The 23,222-nt window shown below is 45.3% G+C and overlaps 1 protein-coding gene across 13 annotated transcripts in view; it reads right to left on the bottom strand.

The window, feature by feature from the left end:
- Positions 1–23,222, bottom strand: part of frmd4a (FERM domain containing 4A) — a 165,938-nt gene that overhangs the window by 29,776 nt on the left and 112,940 nt on the right. For 9 of the 13 annotated variants that reach the window (XM_080762548.1, XM_080762552.1, XM_080762553.1 and 6 more), the window contains exons 6-14: positions 19,281–19,337; positions 17,375–17,397; positions 12,726–12,809; positions 12,098–12,163; positions 11,928–11,985; positions 11,677–11,763; positions 4,217–4,292; positions 2,205–2,347; positions 1,599–1,746 (exon numbers count right to left, since the gene is read on the bottom strand). In XM_080762548.1, the coding sequence (XP_080618674.1) occupies positions 1,599–1,746; positions 2,205–2,347; positions 4,217–4,292; positions 11,677–11,763; positions 11,928–11,985; positions 12,098–12,163; positions 12,726–12,809; positions 17,375–17,397; positions 19,281–19,337 (742 nt within the window). The remainder of the gene's footprint in view (positions 1–1,598; positions 1,747–2,204; positions 2,348–4,216; positions 4,293–11,676; positions 11,764–11,927; positions 11,986–12,097; positions 12,164–12,725; positions 12,810–17,374; positions 17,398–19,280; positions 19,338–23,222) is intronic. The other 4 variants (XM_080762550.1, XM_080762551.1, XM_080762555.1 and 1 more) reach the window with 1 other exon arrangement.

The following is a 23,222-nucleotide window of genomic DNA, read 5'->3' as shown; positions in this document are numbered from 1 at the left end:
TTCAGATTCTTTGGTATGACCCGGCCGGGGATCGAACCCCGACCTCCCAGGCTCAGGGAGGACACTCTACCCACAAGGCCACTGAGCTGGTTTTTCACTCTAGGTAGAACCCCCTCAATGTAGCTGGTCGTCATAGCGACATCCAACCGTGCTTTGCACAAAGACCAGCCCCGAAGTATTCATCAAAAATCTAAATCCATCGAATTTCATCACAATAGCACGCATGTTCAACATGGTAGATGACATTTTTGAGGGACTCTGCGCTGAGGTTGCAAACTTGCAACAATAATGATCTGGGTAAGCTTATAAATATAATGCATTGGGTAAGTGCCTTGGTGTGTGTTCTTTTGCACGGAGACAGGCAGTGAGGAGAAAAGGAGTGGATTTATTTCAATTAGTAGCAGCGTACTCTTTATTACATTAAAGGGCTGTATTTTGCTTGTCTTAAGTACCAGGTCTTATTCCCTAACTTGAGAAAACGAAAGACCTGGAGGCGTGGTCAATGCTCTTTGGCCACTCAGAATAGCCAAATGGCATTGATCCAGGTCTTTAGTTTGATCCAGGTCTTTAGTTTACTGAAGTTAGGGAATAAGACCTGGTACTTAAGACACGCAAAATACAGCCATGTCTTCAAATACTCTCGAAGCTATTTGCACCGCTTTATTCATCTGTCTAAGTTAAAAGTCAACTCTGACACAAGGATGCACAGCACACACAGACCACCGTGTCTCTGTAATGCTTAAGAATACAAGTCACATTATTAATAAATCACAATATTTATAATGTCTGTCATTTAACTAACACATGCACCAAGGTTCAAAGCGCACCAATGGCTCTTAAAAGGAATGGGACACATTGGTCTAATTTATTTAAAAAACACACACACGAATTATTCAGGGTGTAAATATCACTGCTTTGCACCAGCACTGCGCCCAGATAATGCACGCACCGTACTATTTGTTATGTTGTTACCAGCTTGTCCAGCAGGGATGACATACTGTATGAAAGTCCTGGGTGCTAAATACTTTTGTCCTCTCTTCTCTCTCTCTCTCTCTGTCTCTTGTTCTGTTTTACAACCTCATTACGTCCTCCTACACAGATGGACTCATTGTTCTGCTCTGTCCACTCATCAACAGTTCCAGTGCCGCTGCCCCTCTCATTCCCACACACACTAAATTTAGAGGCAGGGGGCCTCACAGCGTGGATGGGTAAGGGATGACAAGGACGGAGGGTGGGGGTCCTTTTCTATACTGTACATACAGAAATAAGACTGGGAGGGGTGTGCTTCTGTGCATGCGTGTGTATGTGTGTGCGCGCGCGTGTGTGTGTGTGTGTGTGTGTGTGTGTGTGTGTGTGTGTGCATATTTGTGTATCAAAGCATTCCTCTCAGAATCAATGCCCTCTGTCCGAAAGCAGCTGTTTCTGTCTCTCTAGATTTCAGCTCACATGTGCAAAAACACACACATGTTCCCCTACACATGCACGCACGCACGCCCATACCCACACCCACCCACACACACACACACACACACACACACACACACACACACATATTCACGCACACACACACATATTCACGCACACTCACGCACACTCACGCTGACCTGAGGAGAGCAGACTACCACTGCTGCCGCTGATGATCTTTCCCTTACTGCCCATGTTGGCCAGCTTGGAGGTCTTCAGGGTTCCCGTCTCAGTCAGGTCCATGGCCATCTCCGAGAGACTCCGAGCCGCGTGGATCTTAGACTGGACGGAGAGAGAGAGAGGAACAGTCCTGGTCACTTTCATTTCAAAACAACACTATACTTAAGGCCTATTCAGACTCCAGTTTTAGATTAAGGCTCTGAACGCTAAGGACTAAATTAACGTGTTTTTAATGAAATCCCGTGGCGCCACAAACGCCTTTAACATGTTTTTGGGCTTTATATGATTTCACATCGGTCGGTAGGCAACTCTGAGCTCGCTGTGTTTTGCCCTCCCAAAGATGGCGGCCCGCAAACAATGCTGGGGCCGCAGATCTTCATAGCCGTTTTTCTCTGAATTACGGCTCAGATTGAGCTGGATTGAACGACGCACCGATGTTAGAGGCTCAATACTACGGTGCAGTGTGTGTGTGTGTGTGTGTGTGTGTGTGTGTGTGTGTGTGTGTGTGTGTGTCTGCGTGCGTGTGTGTGTGCTTGCGTGTGTGCGTGCGTAGGACTGACCTTGCTCTGCTTGCGGTCCAGGTAGAACTGGTGCTGGCTGATGGCCATGGCCCAGATGGACTTGATGAGCGCCGGGCAGGCGTACCAGGTGTGCACGGCGATGCCACTGTGGCCAAACGTCCTCCGGGTCACCGACGCCCTACAGTGGGAGCGGACACAAGGCCTCCTTATATACACTGAATACAACTAGCTAGTACACCTCATCAGTACTACTAGTAGTACCGCTATTCTACCACCGCTCTATGGGGTGCATACGTTGGTTAGACAGTCCAACAGGCATTAGTCCCACAACACCGTTGCCCCCGACATGTGCGTCCGGTTAAAACTAACCTGTGGCAGGTTACCTGTGGCAGGTTAGGCAGGTTAGGTTTATGGTTGGGTTTTGGGTAGTACGTCGGACCAAACACATGCACCCTTACTAATGCCTGCTACTGCTAAATGCATTTATATAGCACTTTTATCCCAAAGCACTGTACATAGATTGTGCATTACATTCACCCATTCACACACGCAATTGGAGGGTCCAGAGTCTTGCTCAAGGACACTTTGACACGAACGTTGTGGGGGTGCCCGGGATCGAACTCTACCCCTGAACCACTGCCGTGCCGCTGCCTACTGGCAAGGGATGTGCCGATGAGACATTTTGGGCGATATCGATATCTGATATAATTAAATTCTGTTATGGACCATAACCGATATTACCAATGATGATATGATCTCATTCTTTATTAAGAAATATAATAATTTTGTCCATTCTGAAAAATACATGTAACAGGGTATCTGCACTGCAGGCTTAGGCAAGTCAGATTTACATTTAATACCTTATTATTTTGTATTGTGAGATCTGTTCAAGCTGTTACTTTGGGCTTGTTTATGTTAATGAATCGGATCGATGCCGAATAATAAAGAAACAACTAGAATCGTCCGATACTGATGTGTTTGCCGATTAATCTCCCATGACTACACTACTGCTGATAGCAGTATACAGTAGGTACAGTATACAGTAGGTACAGTAGGCAGGCATTTTGAAATAAGAAATAAGAGAGAGGCTGTCTCCCACGTTTACACTCAGAGTCAAACACACACCTGTGACCCAGCAACAGGCCAGCTCACTCTAATGACTGGCTACCTAAAACAGAGAACACCACTGCTCCCCCCCCCCCCCCCCTCTGTCTCTGTAGAATAACACTCCACATAATGTAGGCATGTTAAATAAACATAGGAGAGGTCACTTCCTCCATCAAGCAGCTATCACACACGGTCATCCATCCTTCTGCGGTTAGCTTTCGAGGGCTCACTTTTTGTGTGTGTGTGTGTGTGTGTGTGTGCGTGCGTGCGTGCGTGTGTGCGTGCGTGCGTTTATGAATGTACTGTATGTATTAATAATCAGCCCATCAATCTGTGTCAGGGGGAGACCCCCCCATATCTAGCTCGGTTTCCAACCAAAACAGATCCCACGCTGTACATTACTGTATGTGGTTTGGTTCTAAACATCCAGCTCAGTATTTGGCCCGCAGTATAAAGAGCTACTGGCCAGCAGACATAAATCCAGGGGAAAGCACTAAGCCTGGCAGTCTGCTAAAAGCTAGCCAAAAGCTTGCTTTCTCCATCCGACACTATGAAACCAATTTGAGCATGTAAGCTGAGATAAAACAGCTGTTCCTGTTCCAGCAAAGAAAGAAAATTGCATATTTGTCAGTTTTTCGCTTTTTACACTTACACTGACCATTGTCAATATTGCAAAGCACTATAAGCAACATTCTATGAAAGGCGCTATAAACAAATAAAGTTGTTATTAAATTATTGCCGTTAACAGCGGTGGAATGAATCAATTGTCCGAGAGCCTCTCTGGGATGTTCCCAAGGCAAAGCTCAATCATTCTCTCAACACACATTCTCACAACTGCGATCTATATATCACACCGTTGGGAATAGGAACAAACCGACCGTAATGTAGCAGCAGGAGAGAAATGTGACGACGGCGAGCTCCAAGAAGCGTGACATATATTTACCTTCTGGGGTCGTGAACTTCCACCGAAAACTTCTTCTCTCTGAAGTAGAGGTTCTCCAGCTGACGCCATTGGAACACCTGAGGTTTGCGGGAGCGCACATACGCGCACGCACACACACACACACACACACACACACAAACACACACACAGGGAGACACAGTCTTCAGCGTGGGCTCAAGCAGAAGAACACCAGTGGAAAAAAAGAACAATCCAAACAAGACTCCAGTTAACGTCCCAGTATCGTGTGCAGTAGTACCTCCACTGAAGGGTTCCAACTCAGAGAAGGAAAAAAAAACGCAACGAATGGAGGAGGAGGGAACGGAAGAAGACAAGGATGATGATGAAGGAGCAGTGGGTGGGGATAGAGGGGACCTCGACTGAGGCTCTCTCTGATCAGGTCCAGACCTCAGGCGGTCTCATCTACAACTGAAACCCCTGGACTAGATGACCTCACTCTAGAGAGAGAGAGAGAGAGAGAGAGAGAGAGAGAGAGAGAGAGAGAGAGAGAGAGAGAGAGAGAGATGAGGCTTTCTGCCGCCAGCTCCTCTCTTCTGTCCCACCTTTCAGAAAACTCTTCAACTGGTTCCAAACAACCCCATGGCTGCTGGGTGAGAAAACTCCCCCCTCGAAAAAAGACTTTATTCCACTGCGTCTTGAAATGTGTGTCTTAAATCCTCCCAGGCATAGTGGAACACAGAGTTCTGAGTTGGCTGGTGTTCGCCATCTGTAGGCGAGACTGGTTGTGTGTGTGTAGTGTGTGTGTGTGTGTGTGTGTGTGTGTGTAGTGTGTTAGTGGAGCGAGAGAGAGAGAGAGTGTGAGTGTGAGAAGTAAAGTTTTCCTCCTCTCCTGTTGCTGTGGGTGGAGGGGGAGGAGGAGGGGGCGTTTGAAGCGTTCCCCTCCCCTCCTCCTGACCCCTCCTCCCTCCCCGAGGGACAACACTTCCTGCTCTGGGCGATGTGGCTTGGAGGCGCGTGTGTGTGCGTGCAAGTGTGTGTGTGTGTGTGTGTGTGTTTGTAGTGGGGTCAGGGGAGGGGTGATGAAAGGGGTGGGGTGGGGGGGGGGGTTTTGGGGTTGAAGTGGCTTTTGCTTTGTTTAGTCAGATCCCTCCTCTCCTGCACGCACGCACGCACGCATGCACACACGCATGCACACAATGCCTGAGTCGTCTGCTTCTTGTTACGAAAGGAGAGTATTAGGTATAGTTTAATACTGCTGCATGCATGGGAGGAACGGCAACTATCAGCACACTCTCTCATGCACGTACTCTCACACACACACACACACACACACACACACTGATAGTGTGATGCTTGGGCGACAACAAACGGGCAAAAAGTGAAGCAGACCCAATTGTAAGGCGGGGAGGAAAACCAGGCAAGGAAGGTTGAAGTCTGGAGGAATGACAGGAGCACGGAGGACCAGGAGGAATGACAGGAGCACGGAGGACCAGGAGGAATGACAGGAGCACGGAGGACCAGGAGGAATGACAGGAGCACGGAGGACCAGGAGGAATGACAGGAGCACGGAGGACCAGGAGGAATGACAGGAGCACGGAGGACCAGGAGGAATGACAGGAGCACGGAGGACCAGGAGGAATGACAGGAGCACGGAGGACCAGGAGGAATGACAGGAGCACGGAGGACCAGGAGGAATGACAGGAGCACGGAGGACCAGGGGAAAAAACAGAATGTGTGGGGGGGATGAAGGGGGGATGGAGGGGGGAATGGAGGAGGGGGCACAGCCAAGGAATTTTAACAGCCTGGGAAAACAATAGAGAGAGAGGTGGGAGGAAGAATGAAAAAGGGGAGGGAGGTGCGACATGTACTGTATTCTGGAAAATAGTATGTAAACATGTCACGTGTGTGTGTGTGTGTGTGTGTGTGCGTGCATGTGCGCGTGACTGTGTTAGTGGGGCTACATGCTTGTGACTGCATATGTGAGTGTGGAAAATCTGTGGCCTTATCAACATTACTGCTGCACACTACAGTGTGCAGCAGTATGGCTGCTAATGTAGCATGACGTGCTAATGTAGCATGGTGCTAAAAATAGTGGGCTGGGTACATTTGCTGTGTGCAAAAATGTGTTATGTGAGTGCACGGCACACGCGTGTGTGTGTATGTGTTGGCCACAGACAGACCTGGGCAAGGGGAGATAAGGAGAGTGTTCGTTAACAGCTCCAAGGCACGACATCACTAGGGCCTGTCCTCACCAGCACCAGTACAGAGTGTTCGTTAACAGCTTCAAGGCACGACATCACTAGGGCCTGTCCTCACCAGCACCAGTACAGAGTGTTCGTTAACAGCTTCAAGGCACGACATCACTAGGGCCTGTCCTCACCAGCACCAGTACACTGAGTCTGGAGCCAAACAAAAGGTTGATGCCGTGCTTAACAAGCACTGCACCCAACGACACTCACTAATGAAACGAATGTTACGAATCAAACGCAATAATGCTATACTGTGTGTGTATAGGCGACGTTTGGCTATGCAACACAATGAGGTTACAAACACGGTCACCGGACAAATTCGCGACACATTCCCCCATTTGGGGGCATGGAATAATGGCAATTATATATATATATATATTACAGTAAAACCGAGCAAAAACAGAATGGGGCGCCCGTTTTTAATTTTTTCTTTCGGCACGGGAGGCCGCCCAGTTAAAAGCAGTGATTTGGGGCCTTAATTATTGTAGTGCTCCATAGAAGGTTTAAATTACATAAAGCCCATTGTACGTACAGTGTGTGTCTTTTGTATTTGTCCTGACAGACTGTGAATAGACTGAGACTAATATCTGATAGAGACACGCATGCACGCACTGGCTCTTTCCCTTTTCGGGAGGACATTCTGTGCCAATGGGTGTGTCTTGTTATTTGGGCTAGCACTGTGTGTGTGTGTGTGTGTGTGTGTGTGTGTGTGTGTGTGTGTGTGTGTGTGTGTGTGTGTGTGTGTGTGTGTGTATTGTCAATGTTGTTCCTTCCGACTGTCAAGTTCATACACAATGGCACACAAATACATACTGTACATAAACATATGACTGGAGATTATTTGTGGCTATGTGGAGATTATTTGTGGTTTTATTGTGTGGCGTAGTATGTCAAAACACCAGATTCAGTACGAGGACAACAAGGTCATGGAGGGTTTTGGTGGGTTTTCAAGGCTATGCGGTGGTTTCTGTTATTTATTTGAAAAAAGTGTGTTTCCAACTCTGTAACGTGCATGAAAAGAAGAGCCAAGACAGTGCACAGGCCTCAGTGGAAGCCCTGGGGAACGTCTTGTACCCAAGGCCAGTGTGCATGTGTTTGGTCCCACGTACTCATTAGTCCGACAGCCTGCCCAAAACACAACCCGATTTTTTTGTCTTTTTTGATAGGATGAAAATAGTCTGACAGGAAATGGGGAGAGAGAGATGGGGGGAAGACACGCGTGGCAAAGGCCGGCGGGATCTGGAGTCGAACCTGCGGCACGCCGTCAGGCTGGCTCAGCAGCCTAGGTGCCCAGACGGTTGAGCTAACCATCTGGGGCCGCCACGGGTTAGTTTTAACCTGCCACGGGTTTCGTTTGAACCTGCCATGGGTTAGTTTTAACCTGCCATGCATGTCGGAAGCCATGGGTCAGTTGTAACCGGCCACTGGTTATTTGCAAAGGCATGTTGGGAGCGACGGTGTATTCGGACTAATGCCTGTCGGACTGTTAGTATGTCTAACCAACGTAAGCACCCCTAGAAAAAGTACAGTATTGTATTGGTATCAAAATATGTTAAAGTCCCAAAAGTACAAAGTACTCATTATGCAGAATGTCGCATTTCACAAGTTTTAAAATTCTAAAAAATATTTTTTAAATAGCACATGTATAGCACAAAATGTATATATTATTGCTGAAGTGGTTAATGTGGTTATATGAGTATAAGTAACTCTAGTAAAAGTAAAATAAGGAGTAAAAGTACAATATTTGGCTCTGAGATGTTGTGGAGTAGAAGTAAAAGTACTGACAACTGGAAATACTCCAGTAAAGTAAAAATACCCCCCACCCCATTACAGGCGTGTCGTCATGGAGGCACTGACCCAACCCACAGCCCCTTCCTGCTGTTTGTGTGTGAGTGTGTATATGTGTGTGTGTTTGTGTGGCGGATCATTGATGGAAACACGAATAACACAATGAGCTATGTTGTGTATTGTTTTAAAGGAAGTAGTAGCTGACCGTGTGTGTGTGGTGTGTGTGTGTGTGTGTGTGTGTGTGTGTGTGTGTGTGTGTGTGTGTGTGTGTGTGTGTGCGCGCGTGCGTGTGTGTGTGTGTGTGCATGTGTATGTGTTAGTGTATGTGTGTGCATGTTATGGACCCATGAAGACCAAAGTACTGAATATGTAGCCTGAGAAAATTAGAACAACATAGCAGTGATTTCTGTCAGGTTTTGAATGCAATCCCTCTTGGTGATACTTAACAGGCACTGTCTGCTCTCTTGCAGTTAGCTAGTCAATGCTTAAACCCATAATCTCTGCTTAAATGAGTCAGAACTCACTAAGCAGGGCATTTTAACTGTGTGTGGTTCACTTGTAAATCCTCCTGTGTGTGTGTGTGTGTGTGTGTGTGTGTGTGTGTGTGTGTGTGTGTGTGTGTGTGTGTGTGTGTGTGTGTGTGTGTGTGTGTGTGTGTGTGATGTCTTGTCTGCGGTAGGGCGAGAGGCAGAAAGGGGAAAGTATTTAAACATTCCCAAATAAACACCCGGAGAGCAGTGGGACGGTGTGTGTTTAGTAACAACAGGATGTCCCTCTCGGTAAAAAATAATTCCAGCTAATAAAACACAAAGAGGTTCTGCTTTGAGAAGTAAATTAAAGACTCATTATCGTGACAAACTACTTCCATGGTTCCACTTGTCAAATCCCAAATTTCCAATAACAGATGTTTTGTCTCACAATGGTCCGGTTGAGTCAGTGCAGTTAGTTAGGTGGTGACATCTCCAAGGTCTGACTCAGCCGTGACTTCCTGGTAGAGGAACTGTGTGACTAATTAAAACACTGACCAGTCACCTGGTCAACGGCGTCTGATGTGCAGAGAGATACCGTGCATGACTAATAATGTACCGTGACATATCGCCTGGTAGAGGCCCGGGTGGGCATCATACCTTGGTTAGACATACTATACAGTCCGACATGCATTAGTCCGACAACACCGTTGCTCCCAACATGCGTGGACGGTTACAACTAACCCGTGGCTCTCGACATGAGGGGCAGGTTAAAAGTAACCCGTGGCTGTGTAGGTAGGTTTTTGGTCGGACTGTTAGTACGTCGGACCAAACACGAGGCCCGCTGCATCGACTCATCGCTATAGGTTGAAATGCTCCAACTTTGAGTGTGAGCATTGAAAACCTTTTTGGGGTGGAAGACTGACTAAGCCATTTGTGTGTTTAAGTTTAATGTAGTCTTGGTGAGTTAAAGCGTTGGTGGTTAAAACACAGGCTGTCTGTACTATACTAGGCTTCAGCTAACCTTTCTGACTATCTCTATACCAGTGGTTCCCAAACTATCATTTAGATGGAACTCCCTCAAGGACCCCTGGGGGTCCCCGGACCCCACTTTGGGAACCACTGCTCTATACAACCACCTGCCTGAAGAAATGTCTTAATTTTTTTAGGTCTAGACTAGACCCCCCTCCACTTGTTCTTGTGTGTTTCTGCTGTGACCTGCTGTGTTGGGGGATAAAGGACCCGTTAGGGACCCATAAGGGTCCATTTGGTTGTGACCTGCTGTGTTGGAGGATAAAGTCTGCCATGTGATGATGTTGCACTAACAGGACATGAAGTCCACAAAATCCCTTTTCGCTCAAGTGCCTTAGAAAGTTAGAATACAATCAGCCTTTTGTGACAAGGAGGCCCAGTCTCACTCGGTCGGGCATGGGCCTGCGCTTCCCTATCTCTGAGTTTGTTGTGTGTGTGTGTGTACTGTATGTCTGAAAGAGAGAGAGAGAGAGAGAGAGAGAGAGAGAGAGAGAGAGAGAGAGAGAGAGAGAGAGAGAGAGAGAGAGAGAGAGAGAGAGAGAGAGAGAGAGAGAAAGAGAGAGAAAGAGACAGAGAGAGACGGAGAGACAGAGACATATAGTAAAAACAGAATGGATAAATACCACTCCGGTAGTTGCCATGGAAGCCAAATGCTCGATAAGTAATCGTGTGGGAAGAAGATTAAATCCCTCTTTCTACTCCTCCCTTTCTACTTGTGTTATACGTGAAAAACATGAAAGGCCAGCTTTGACGGAGTCTGCCACCAGAGGATATAAATACATATATGTATAAAAGACACAATGAGGAAAGGTGACCTTTCCATGGAGTCTGGAGTAAAGATAAGCACAACATTCCCCCTGCCTTGATCTTACTGTGGTGTGTGTGCATGTGCGTGTGCGCCGTGTGTGTGTGTGTGTGTGTGTGTGTGTGTGTGTGTGTGTGTGTGTGTGTGTGTGCTGAGGTAAATGGATGAAATTGCACCGCATTCTCTTCCTGTCTCCATGGTGATGTAACACCTAGGCAACCGCGGGATTTGGGAGACGGGGGGAATGAGCCTCTGTGGTCAGAGTGGAATGTACTAATCAGAACATGCACGCACGCATGCACACACACTAGTACACGTAGGCTACATGTGCACACACACGTACATACATGTATAGGATACATACATGTATTATGTTACAGTACACGTGAGGGGAGGCCTTGGGGAGGCCTCCCTTTGTTGTTCCCCTCATCAACACCCGGTGAAACAAGGCCGAATGCCCCTCAGGCTGCATATTCTGTGCTAATGGACAACACAGAGGGAAGATGGCCACCTTCAGAGGAGCATGGAGGAAATGAAGAGCACTGCCAGACTAAACACATTCAGATGACAGAGGACTGGGAGGACGGAGGACTGTTTGCATTACTCACAGTGACAATACTCTGTGAGTCACACGGGTGGAAACTCTCGGGGCGATGGGAGGTAGTGACAGTGAGACGCACGGCGGAAGGAAGGGGGGAAAATGGATAGAGGAAAGTTTGTGAATTTGTGTGAGAGTGGGGGAGGTAGAGGGGGACAGATTAGGAGACAGACAGAGAGGGGCGGCGGGACAGAGAGAGAGGGGGGAACGGGGAGAAGAGGGGAAAGAGGGGGCGAGGACCATTTATCAGAGATGTAGTGAAGGTGGAGTGGACGGACGGATTGTGCGAGGATGCCAAAAAAGCTAAGGTTTTCATGAATTAATGCCAAATTAAATGATTTCTATAATAGTAATTTCTTGAGAAGAAATAAAAATTGAAACCAAAGTTTTAGTAGTGAAAATAGCCGATCCACACAAGCTCACAACGCGCGACACATTGTGAGCTTGTAGATGGACCATTTTCGCTAAGTTGGGTCATGGGCTAAAAGGTTTGGGAACCACTGGGCTAGCACTGAGAGACGGATGTGAAGTGAAGTAGTGAAGTAGTGAAGTCTAGTGCCTCACCTTCCTGGGTTTGACCCTGTCCTGGTGGTCATACTGGAAGATGCCTTTGTAGCTCAGACCCAGCCACCACGGGATGCCCTGCTTGTCCTGCCACAGAGAAATGAACAACAACTCATTCAAATGAAATCCTCTATACTACATCTGTGTGACAGAAGCAGAAACAGCTCATGCACCCACTCTGAACTCCAGGGCGGACGAAAAACAATGTGTGCGTGTGAGAGAGAGAGTAGGGAACAGTGGTAAAACGCTACCTTTACAGCGTAGTAATGTACTCCATATGTGGGCAGAGACTCTGCGATGCTCATATAACTGTCAATAAGAAAGCCAAAAGAGAGACATGAGGCACACACACAATTCAAATAAATCTGTACATGTTGAGATAATTACTGTAAAACGTGTAAGTCTTGTGTCGTGTTCTTACTTGACAATAGCTTGTCCTCTGGACTGCCCAGTGAGTTTCTTGTAATGTTCTATGACCCGGTCCTCACTGCACAGGACACAAACACCCAATTAAAGACGTGGAAAGGTGAAGAAATACAAAAGTAGTATCAGAAAGAGAGAGGGGTTGATAACGACGGAGCGTAGGGCTGCAACTGTCAATCATTTTCTTAGTCATTATTGTATTTTTCTGTTATCTTTTGTATAGTCAATTACATCGATTTGTTCGATTAACTGTTGCAGCCCTAAGTGAAGTGTATTTTCTTAAATTTGATACATTCGTAATATGGGTCACAACGCACATTGATTCGATGTGAATTGAATTGAGAGGAAGGGAGACAGGGACAGTGAGCGAGAGAAAGGGTGTGTTATAGAGAGACAGAAAGTGAAAGGGAAAGAGAAAGGGAGAGAGAGACAAAGAAAGGACAAGCGGGATATACAGAGAGAGTGTGCAAAAGTAGAGAGAGAGAGAGAGAGAGAGAGAGGTATACAGAGGCAGAAAATAAGAAAGGGAGGGAACCAGACGAGAGATGACGAGAGAGAGACACAGAGAGAGGGGGAGGGAGATAGAGAGACAAAAAGACAGAGAGATGGTGGTGGTGGTCTCTCACCAGTAGGCCAGTGAGGGGTGGTCCTTCAGGGCCTGAGTGGGCAGAGCGGGTAGCTTCTTCAGGTCCCCCCTGGTCACGTCATTGCTGGGAAAGGAGAGACAGACAGACCACCGACATGTGAGAACAAGCCTATACAACCACATCCAAAAAAGCCACAGAAGTTTATACACAATTCAACCACAACATGTCACACTACTGTCTGTCATACTGAAACCGATATGAAATAATGCCTTTGAGCGCAAGACCGAAATCTGAGATCTGTGACTCTGTCTGAATGGCTTTGTCCAATTTATCATACACAATTCAATTACAAAACCCATACGGGAGGCGGCCTTTTTTCCGACAGCATTCTAGCCGACGGGGCAACGGTCCGATCCGCAGCGGGGGGACATTCGCTGCGATGCGAAAAAGCGATGGTCCGACATGCGCTGCTCCCGTGCTTGCGGTTAGGGTTAGGTTAGGATTGAGGTTTCGGATCAATATGCTGTCGGAAAAAAGACCTGCACCCAACCCATACCCACAAATGCAATATTCTCGTACAGAAACAGACCATTGAATGTTGAAACAAAAAAAAAATAACAAAACTACAACTACGGTAACATCTTCATCCAAGCCACGATTGATATCATCCAAAACACTTTTGCATTAAAGCTAACCTCCTCTGAACTTTATACTGAGTAGTGTTTTTGAGAAACGCTGTTTAGCATGAAGACGATGACGACTTGAGAGTGAAATTTCCCCTACTAACTGTCCTGGGAAGCGGTGAGCAACGTTTGGAAAAAATAACAGCAAGAGGAAGAACAATTAGTTAAGGGGGACGGATGGACCAATGCTGACAGGCTTTATCCTGCGTTTATCTGAGACAGTTGAGTTGGACGCACAACTGGCTACTAACTGGGTGTCGTCTAGCAGAGAACAGCTGCAGAGAGAGAGGGATGGCCATGGCAGAGAAGGAGGAGTCAGATTGAGAGTCTTTGTGAGAGTGTGAGAGACAGATAGATAGATGGCTGCAACTCGATTATCTTTGCGATTATTCAATCGGTTACTCTTTCAATTAATCGAAAAATCGATAATCGCATTTTGTGGCATAGTAAACTTTTAACAAAAGGCTGATGCACACCTCAGAAGGCTAGTGACTGGTGTGTAGGGCAATAGAGCATATATTAGAAAAGGGTATCTTTGAAAAACAAAGAAAATGTCCCGCACACTGTCAGACACTTGCCAAAATGAGCAACATTTTGGCAAGTGTCCGACAGTGTGCTGATACTCTGTGGCATAGTAAACAAAATGGGCGCAAACAAAATCCAAAACATTTGTGCGGATTGCGCAAAGAATCCCAATGTAGAAGCTCACAGTGTGTCATGATTGATGTGAACTTCACCTGCTATTTTCGCTATTTTTGATATTTTTGATTTTTTTTAATTTAAAATCATGTGTGAAGTGAGGGGCGCAGCGAGTGCAGTATTGACTGTATATCAGCCAGGTTTATATATAATTGGTTTCCATTCTGTATATAATTGGTTTCCAGTCAGTATTAGAAGGTGAAAATGCCCCGCCCTGCGGGATCGCTACTACTGCTACTAATAGTAAAGCGGGCCTCCCTTTGCTTTTGCGGTAGGGTTAGAAAGCAGGCCCTCCTGACACTCATCATCCCAGCCTCCACCCAGGCTCCAGAGGGCTGGGGGGTGTGTGAGAACGTGACAGTGAATGATCTAAAGCTCTGGATCACAGCCCACTGGTCTCACCCAACGATAAAACCCCTGGGTTCCACGCTGCTATGCAGGGAATGGGAATGGAATCCTGAAAAATATAACTTCAGCAGTTTGCATGTGCAATAGTCACGTGTGGCCAGACTGTCGTTGCCGTCATACAGTCTGGAGCAACGACAGCTCTGATCATGAGCAAGAGATATAGCGTGACGTGAAGCCTCCTTCCCACTTCGGTTTCGTCTTTACAGTCACGCAAATTTATCCAAATATAAATCGAAATCATCTAAGCATATACACTGTAGCTTGCTGCTTAGCAGAAATGGAAATATATTTTTTTATGTAAAGTAAATGGAAATGCCAGCTTCCTATATCGGGAGGTGTAGTTCCAGACTCAGAATATAGCACAAATTGTGGAATAGTTGTCTGGCTACATGTGCATTGTGCAATAACGTCTGAATGCGAGATTTAAGGCTCTAACATTTACAGTATACTTTCAGACTCTAAATGACCACTGTTCTTGTACATTTGTTCAATTTAAATGTGTGTATGTATATACTGTATGCTTTTAACTTTAAGGCAGAACCTAAACAACAAGGACACGGCAGATTACCTGGGTACAGGCATACGTTATGACATACAGTACTAACTGTCCAACAGTCATTAGTCATTACTACCCTGGTAGTCCCAGGACCTACCCCAAACCCTAACCTAACCCTAACCGCAAGCACGACGCTACGCATGTCGGACCAACGCATGTCGGACCAACGCATGTCGGGAACAACTGGTGATTTGCACATGTCAGACTTTTGGTGTGTCGGATAAGCGTGCGCACCCCGATTACCTAAGTGTGTGGAATTGCCATGTAGAGACGGGGGGGGGGGGGGGGGGGCATCGTGGTTGGACGTTTGGGTGGGGTCGGGAATGAGGGGTCAGTAGGCCTATAGGAGCCAAGAGGAGGCAAAAGGAATGTGTCCAGCCTGTGTCACATTCCAGCCACCGGCAGGCAGCAGGACGCCATGTTTATTTACAACTCAGGCAGGAGGAAATGGGCTCAGAGGGTCCACGGCTCCACGCCACGGCTGGACTGTTCGCTTTATCATGATGTGTAAGAAGAGCATCTGAAAGGCTGTAGCCACACTATACCTGCTCTCTCCACAGAGAGTCGGTTTTATGTTCCAGAGCTAAGTGAAATATATGGCTTAGAAACATGAATCACACATTAACTGATAAAATGTGTGTGTGTGGAAACACACACACACACACACACACACACACAAAGCTCCTTCATATGATTAAGAAATCTTGTCACGCTCCATTGGAGAACTCTGTGCTTAATTGGATTGAAGTCGTGCACTGTGGAGATCTCTCTTTCAACACGCACGCACGCACTCACACAAACACACACACACACACACACACACACACACACACACACACACGATCCCTTTTTCCTCTCGGCAGACCTTGGCTGACGGGAGGTGGGGGTCGCAAGGTTCGCAAAACAGCTAAAAAAGACAAAGGCAGTCCCCCGTGAGTGACATAATACGAGTTGTGTCTCTGTAGAAGCAGCAACACGGGGACAGACAGCCAGACAGTCTGATCACCAAGCGGTCAGCTATTGTCTCTGTGTCTCTGTGTCCCCCTCCCTCCCTCCCACCCCATGCACTGACAGACACACATTAAAAACCATCGCACACTGTGAGCGAGTCCCAGTCCCCACCCTCCCCTTCCCTCCCTGTCCTGACCAGACCATCCATTGTGCCGGTGTCAGTGAATGGGTTTGTTTTGAACTTTATTCTGGCAGCGTCTGCAGATATTCCATCCAAGAAAATGACCATGCTTGGCTCGCACAATACTAAATTAGCCTACTACACAACACATTAATACAAGCGCGGTGACATCCGTGCCTTTTCAACAACTCAAGCGTGTGAACTTAGATGGGACAAGATCTTTTATTTTAGCACTTTATTGTAACTTTGTTTTCAACATGTTTCCAACAATATTCTCATTGTTACAGTTATTACTATTACTAGTCCATTACCGTCCAGGATTAAGAACTGACTAGTCTCGCATAGCAACTATTCCACAATCTCCGAATGCTATATAGAGTCTGGAACAATAGCCCGCATGAGCTTATTGTACAATAATGATTGTGACATATGTTGGGAGCCCCTCGAAAACGAGATGGTACATCTCAAGGGGTCCTTTTCCTAATAAAGACATTTTAATCATCATCACTTGTTTCTAACCTGCTAACCTGGCAACCCTCCCTGGAAGCAGAGCACAGTTCACAGAGACACACAGACATGTTTGTGCTATTTGTGTTAAATAACAACCTAAAGATGCGTGCTTGTGCCATGAAGCGAAATCCTTTGAACAGTGGGATGCGCAGTGCAACTGTGAAATGCATGGAACCGCACAGGTTGATGAATTTTGACCCATAGCTTGGGGGGCTGTAACCATGGCGACAGCTGTAACCATGGCAATGATAAGTCCCATGGCCTGAAGTCCTTGATATAAAAAAAACACTAATAAACAGCGTACACAAAAACGGGCATCGTCACTTGGTGCATAATGCCAATCATCAATGTCCGGTCACTGAGGAGAAGGGGCAATCAGATGGACACTGCAGCGTCCATCTGATTGTATTTTGCGTCCATCTGATAGTATGTGCTAGCAAAGTGCTCTCTTCAAACGACTGAATATAACCAGCCGTTTTAAGACTAAAAAAAAGAAGAAGAAAATAAAATCTCTTCCAAGTAAAGGGCATCTGACATAATACTAAATAATAAATATTCACATACATTATTCTTGCAAAGTGCCCTCTCTGACCGTGGTGCACTCTGACCCCCCTGGCCCAAGGGACAGTTAAGAGTTGTACATTCATTCACACAGTCTTTCCAGGACATATTTATGTGGCCTGATTAACAGTGTGCTCACCTGGTGAAGTCACCTTTAGCCTCCTGGGGAGCGACAGAGGAGAGAGAAAAAAACACAAAAGAGGGGAGAGTATAAGTTAAAGATATTGATGCACACATAGTTTTATAGTCATGTGTGTGTGTGTGTGTGTGTGTGTGTGTGTGTGTGTGTGTGTGTGTGCGCATGCGTGCGTGCGTGCAAGCGTGCGTGTGTAAGTGCGTGCGTGCGAGAGACATTTTAAGCCTCCATCTGGAGCTAAATCTCTGCAAGCCAGCAGATCAGATACCTGATATTATAGCACTGCACCTGCACAGAACAAATGCACATGCGTATGTACGCACGCACGAGCAAGAGCGTGCACGCATGCGCGCACACACACACACACACACACACACACACACACACATACGCACGTACACACAAACCACTCAACCGTCACTCTCTGTGTGTAACCTGACCTTGTAGCATCACAGTTAATGGAATGACCTACTCTGAGAGAGGAAAGGGAAAGAGGGAGAGTTAAAGAGAGAGAGACACAGAGAACGAGAGAGAGGCTGAAAGTGAGAGGAGAGAGAGAGAGAGACAGACAAAGAGACAGCGACAAGGAAAGAGAAAGACTAGAGAGAGACACAGAGAACGTTAGAGAGAGATAGACTGAAAGTGAGAGGAGAGAGAGACATACAAAGAGACAGTGGAAAGACTAGAGAGACTGACAAAAGCACAACTTAGTGCTCCACCAACGTTGAGTTTTACCACAGTAAATTTGGTGGAGTAGCAAGCTGCTGCTGTGTGGAGAGGTTTCTTTTGGATCTTGTAACTTGTTTTGTCTTGCACCAGAACTAAAATAGATGTGCGTAACCTTCTTGTGAACTAGTAACTAAATGCTGGAACCATAAGAGAACAAAGGTCCCCTGTAGAGTCTAGAGTATAAATTACTCACTTCACTTGCAACTTAATGATCAGGGTTTAGGCCTAGCCAGAAACAAAGGCATAGGTTTTATATACAGAGAACATCTCCTGGTCTCACTGCAGATTTATGTAGGATAATGCAGAGTTTTGTCACAGACAAAACTGGGATCAAAGCCTTTGACAATTAGCGGGACTACTCTTCTCTTTTGAAGGGTATGAAGTCAGTGCACAGTGTGTGTGTGTGTGTGTGTGTGTGTGTGTGTGTGTGTGTGTGTGTGTGTGTGTGTGTGTGTGTGTGTGTGCGTGCGTGCGAGACAGCTCTGAAGTACAGTACAAGTACAGTACACTTTAATGAGTGATATGGAAAGAATTCCCAGTTTACCACTTAACAATGAAACACGTGACACGTCTCACAAACAAGTCTTGGGGTAAATCAAGATCTATAAAAACACACACACCACTGCATTGGGATGTTTATAGAAAAAACGGCACAATATTGAGAGACGTTTGGCCCATAAATACTGTGAGGACACAGGACCTATATTTATTCATTGTGAGGACACAGGACCTATATTTATTCATTGTGAGGACACAGGACCTATATTTATTCATTGTGAGGACACAGGACCTATATTTATTTATTCATAGTGATATTTACGTCACGTCAGGCACTGTTTGGGTACAAAGTAAAGGTCATAATGTGACTTGGAATTGAATTATGTGCACAGGAAAGAGTGGAAAGAAAGCAGAACAAAGGGCTAGGGTACAGAGAACACGCACGCACGCGCGCGCACACACACACACACACACACACACACACACACACACACACACACACACACACACACACACACACACACACACACACAGACACACACATACACACGGTATAGGGTTCTCAACGTCTTTTAATAGATTTGACATTTGGCCTTACAATCAAACACAATCAAACACACATCAGGCGAAACCGAACCATGCACGCACACACATACAGGGCAGGCTACACATTTAGTCTTACTTGTAAGATGTAGGAGGCCAATTCAAAGACCACATCGCTGTCCACCTCGATAAGTTCCTGCAAGAGACAGAGAGAGAGAGAGAGAGAGAGAGAGATATGCTGTCATAAAAGACATACAAATTTTGTGTGTGTGTTTGTGTGGGGGGGGATTTGTACATTCCACCATGATAGCGCCACAATTCCTTTCATCTCTCGGCTCCCAACCTCCCTGCAAACTCCCCTACCACCACCACCACCCCACCCTACCCCATCTCTAATTTCATGACCTCCTCCTCCTCTCATGGAAAAGAGGGGTGGGGGGGGTTCTGCTCCAGCTAACTGATTATAACAGTGGAAGCAAAATAAATAGAGAGAGAGAGAGACACACAAATAGAGAGAGTGTCGTTGAACACTGTGGTGACTCACAGAACTCCTCCTCACAGACTCTCTCTCTCTCAGAAACAGAAACATTCTTATGACACATAGAGGGTGAAGTGTATGTTGGTGATTCAGTATCCTGCAGTGTTGCTGTTAGCATGTGAAGGAGATTAGCACAGAACCGACAGCCCCGTGTGTGATTGGCTTTCTTTAGACTGTACGTGTGTGTGTGTGTGTGTGTGTGTGTGTGTGTGTGTGTGTGTGTGTGCGTGCGTGCGTGCATGCGTGCGTTTGTCACTTGTGTGATAGCACACATAATATACTGGTAGTTATGTGTAATTGTGTGTATAAGCGTGGGGGGTGGGTACATGCCTGTGTCTGTGTGTATGTCAATCAGGGGGGGGGGGGGAGTCTTTCTAGTGGGCAGCGAGGAGTGGGTCAGGTATGCCAGGAATGTCTTTCCATACAAGCCCAGCTCTTAATTGCTAAAGAGATCAGACGGAATGTAACACTACACTGAGCAAACGCACCCTATCTATATACCACCCAGCACGGCTTCCCACCACTAGATACAGTAGCTCTTGTGTGTGTGTGTGTGTGTGTGTGTGTGTGTGTGTGTGTGTGTGTGTTGGATGTATATGGGCTGTCAGAAAGTAGGTTTCGCCACTCAGTAGGCATTCCCGCATAACTTCCAGGTGTGATGATGATGTCACGAGCATACCCTCTATTGTATGGAGTGAGTGTTTTTGTTTCTTACGTGCATGTAAAAAAATCACACCTGTGTGAAGTGAGGGACACTCTTGTCATCGTACATCCTCATGACGTAACAATGACGTAGCTTTGTGTAGGACGAAAATAGCCGATTTTCTCAGACACGTAAATTTTCCATTAATTGTCAATGAGAATTTAATGTTTGTGTAACATACGCTAATAGCTGGTGCCCTAAAAAAGAAGAAGAAGAAGAAAATAAATAACTTTGTAGCTATTTTCACTAGTTTGGGTCCCGAGGGAGACACACAAATGTTTCTTTTGGCTTTGATACTGTATATATCTGTCTGTGAGAGCACAGTGGGACGGAATAAGCTACATCTCGAGTTAGAAAAAAGAAGACAGTGTGAAATAAATGTTTATTTATTATAGTTATTATAGTTATTATAGCACAAGCAGAGAAAGTGGATGGACCTTCATAACAAGGTCCAAGTCAACATTTGAGCCACGCACCACAGGTTGATGAGATTTACTGTAGCCTCTCTCTCAGACCCAAAACTAAAGAATATTTTGTTGTCGTTGGATAAAAATGTGTCCACAATTCCATGCTGTATTGATGTGGTACCATGATAGGAGAGATAACAGGCAAATGTTTGATCAAAATAACGATTCTCTTCTACATTCTCTAATTGTGTAAATTAAAATGAAGTAGCCTAATGCAGATGTTTAACAATAATTTAACTGTTGAGAGTTACATATCTATAAGGGTCCATTTGGTTAGTAACTCTCCATCATTTAGCTGGGGACCACGTGGAACCAATCAAGGACCACTGGTTGAGAACTACTGCACTAAATGAATAGTAATGGCTGTTCGGATGGGTCATTTGACACTGTGACACTGTTGTGTCCTTCAAGTCAAGTGCACCCCCATGTGGGCACCACAAGATACTGCACAAATCAAGTTTACATACAGACTAGTATAATTATTATGTAAGGATTCTCTGTGTGTTTTGAGGGAAAATATATACATAACAGGAACAATAATACAGTCTGGGGTAATATGTCTGTATGTAACTGATGCTAGACCAATCCGCTATGTGTAAAAAAAAAGAAAAACAATTACATTTATAATAAAGTCACTCCATATGTTGTGCTTTGGCAGTGTATTTTTCTGGGCAAACTATTGTGAATTTTCACAAATAATTAGAGAGGAGTTGCTTACTTACACCGATTTGATTTGCAGCACAATGATTTAGTTGAACAGTGACGTGTCTCTCTCGGTCGTTAGGTGGCTGGAATGCAGCAGCTACATATAGCCCCAGTGGCCCAATGGATAAGGCACTGGCCTCCTAAGCCAGGGATTGTGGGTTCGAGTCCCATCTGGGGTATTTAACGGCTCTGCTGAGCCAAGAGGCTTATACTCATGTTTACTTACTAAATCGTTTATATAAAGCATTATCTTGAGGGGAAATTTTTATTTTAAATGTTAAACAGAAATACCACAATGAAATGTGTTAGTGTTTCGATTAGGGGTATAACATTGTGGAACAATTTGAGGGATGAGCAACAATGTTCTAGCATCAATCTGTTTAAAGTAAGGTATAAAAATATGATTTTCACAAAATACAGGGAGGAGGAAAATAATTAATAATATAGATGCTTATGTATGATATGGATATATGTTTATACTATGTATATGTGTTGCATATTCTTATTTATATATGCGTTTTTTGCATATAAAATTGAAGAGATTAATTTTGATAATGAGTTTAAGTTTAAGTTAAAGCACAGAAGTCAGCGAGTAATTATGTAATTACAGAGGGGTGGGGGTAGATACGTTTTTACTTCTTCTCACTTCGGATATGCTTAGTTCCTTTGTCCTTTTCTTTGTTTCGTTTTCTTATATTTTAAGTTATTTATTTTAATTGTTCTTCCTTGTAATTAGGAAATGCAAAGAATAAGAATACGTTTTTATTTATTTTTAATGGCATATTCGAAATAAACATGACACAAAAACAAACTATATCTTGCGGAGATATTTCACTATAACGGGGGTGTAACAAGTGAAGAAAAAAAGTCACGATTCCTCGTGAAGCATGGGTTAAACCAGTGGTTCCCAAAGTGGGGTCCTAGGGGTCCTTGAGGGAGTTCCAGAGGATCCCCAGCAAAAAGATAGGCATTTGTACACTCTCACAGTTAAATTATCATTGTGTGTGTGCATGTGTGTGTGGATGTGTGCATGTGTGTGTGTGTGTGTGTGTGTGTGTGTGTGTGTGTGTGTGTGCATCTCTATATGCAGTCTTAGTGCAGAGCTACAATTGCAGCATGGCTGAATGGCTACATTTTCTGCTTCACCAAATAAGTTGAGGGTGAGACTAGTGCATGTGCATATCAGGAATCAGGAGTGTCATTGCAACTCTCACTAGCACCGGATTGATTAGCACTTGATTCAGGAAATCTTTTGAAGAAACAATTGTGATAATTTAGTCACAGTACTGGGCTGTATTTTGCGTGTCTTAAGTACCAGGTCTTATTCCCTAACTTGAGTAAACTAAAGACCTGGAGGCGTGATCAATGCCATTTGGCTATTCTGAGTGTTGATCACGCCTCCAGGTCTTTACTTTACTCAAGTTAGGGAATAAGACCTGGTACTTAAGACACGCAAAATACAGCCTGTTTAAACAAATAAAAAATAAAAGGTTAACACCATAATAAAGAGTCACTCAATGTTATGTTTTGGGAGTGTATTTTTCGGCGAATTACTTTACTGGGTATTTTTTACTGTGAATTTTCACGAATAGTTAGCGAGAAGCAACTTACACAGATTTGATATTTTTTGTAGCACAAAGATTTAGTCAGTGATGGACAGTAAAACAT

Source organism: Protomyctophum bolini (assembly GCF_963924005.1).
Source record: "Protomyctophum bolini genome assembly, chromosome: 4".
NCBI lineage: Eukaryota > Metazoa > Chordata > Actinopteri > Myctophiformes > Myctophidae > Protomyctophum > Protomyctophum bolini.
The sequence above is the reverse complement of the archived record's forward strand: the minus strand, read 5'-3'. Positions and strand labels throughout refer to the sequence as shown.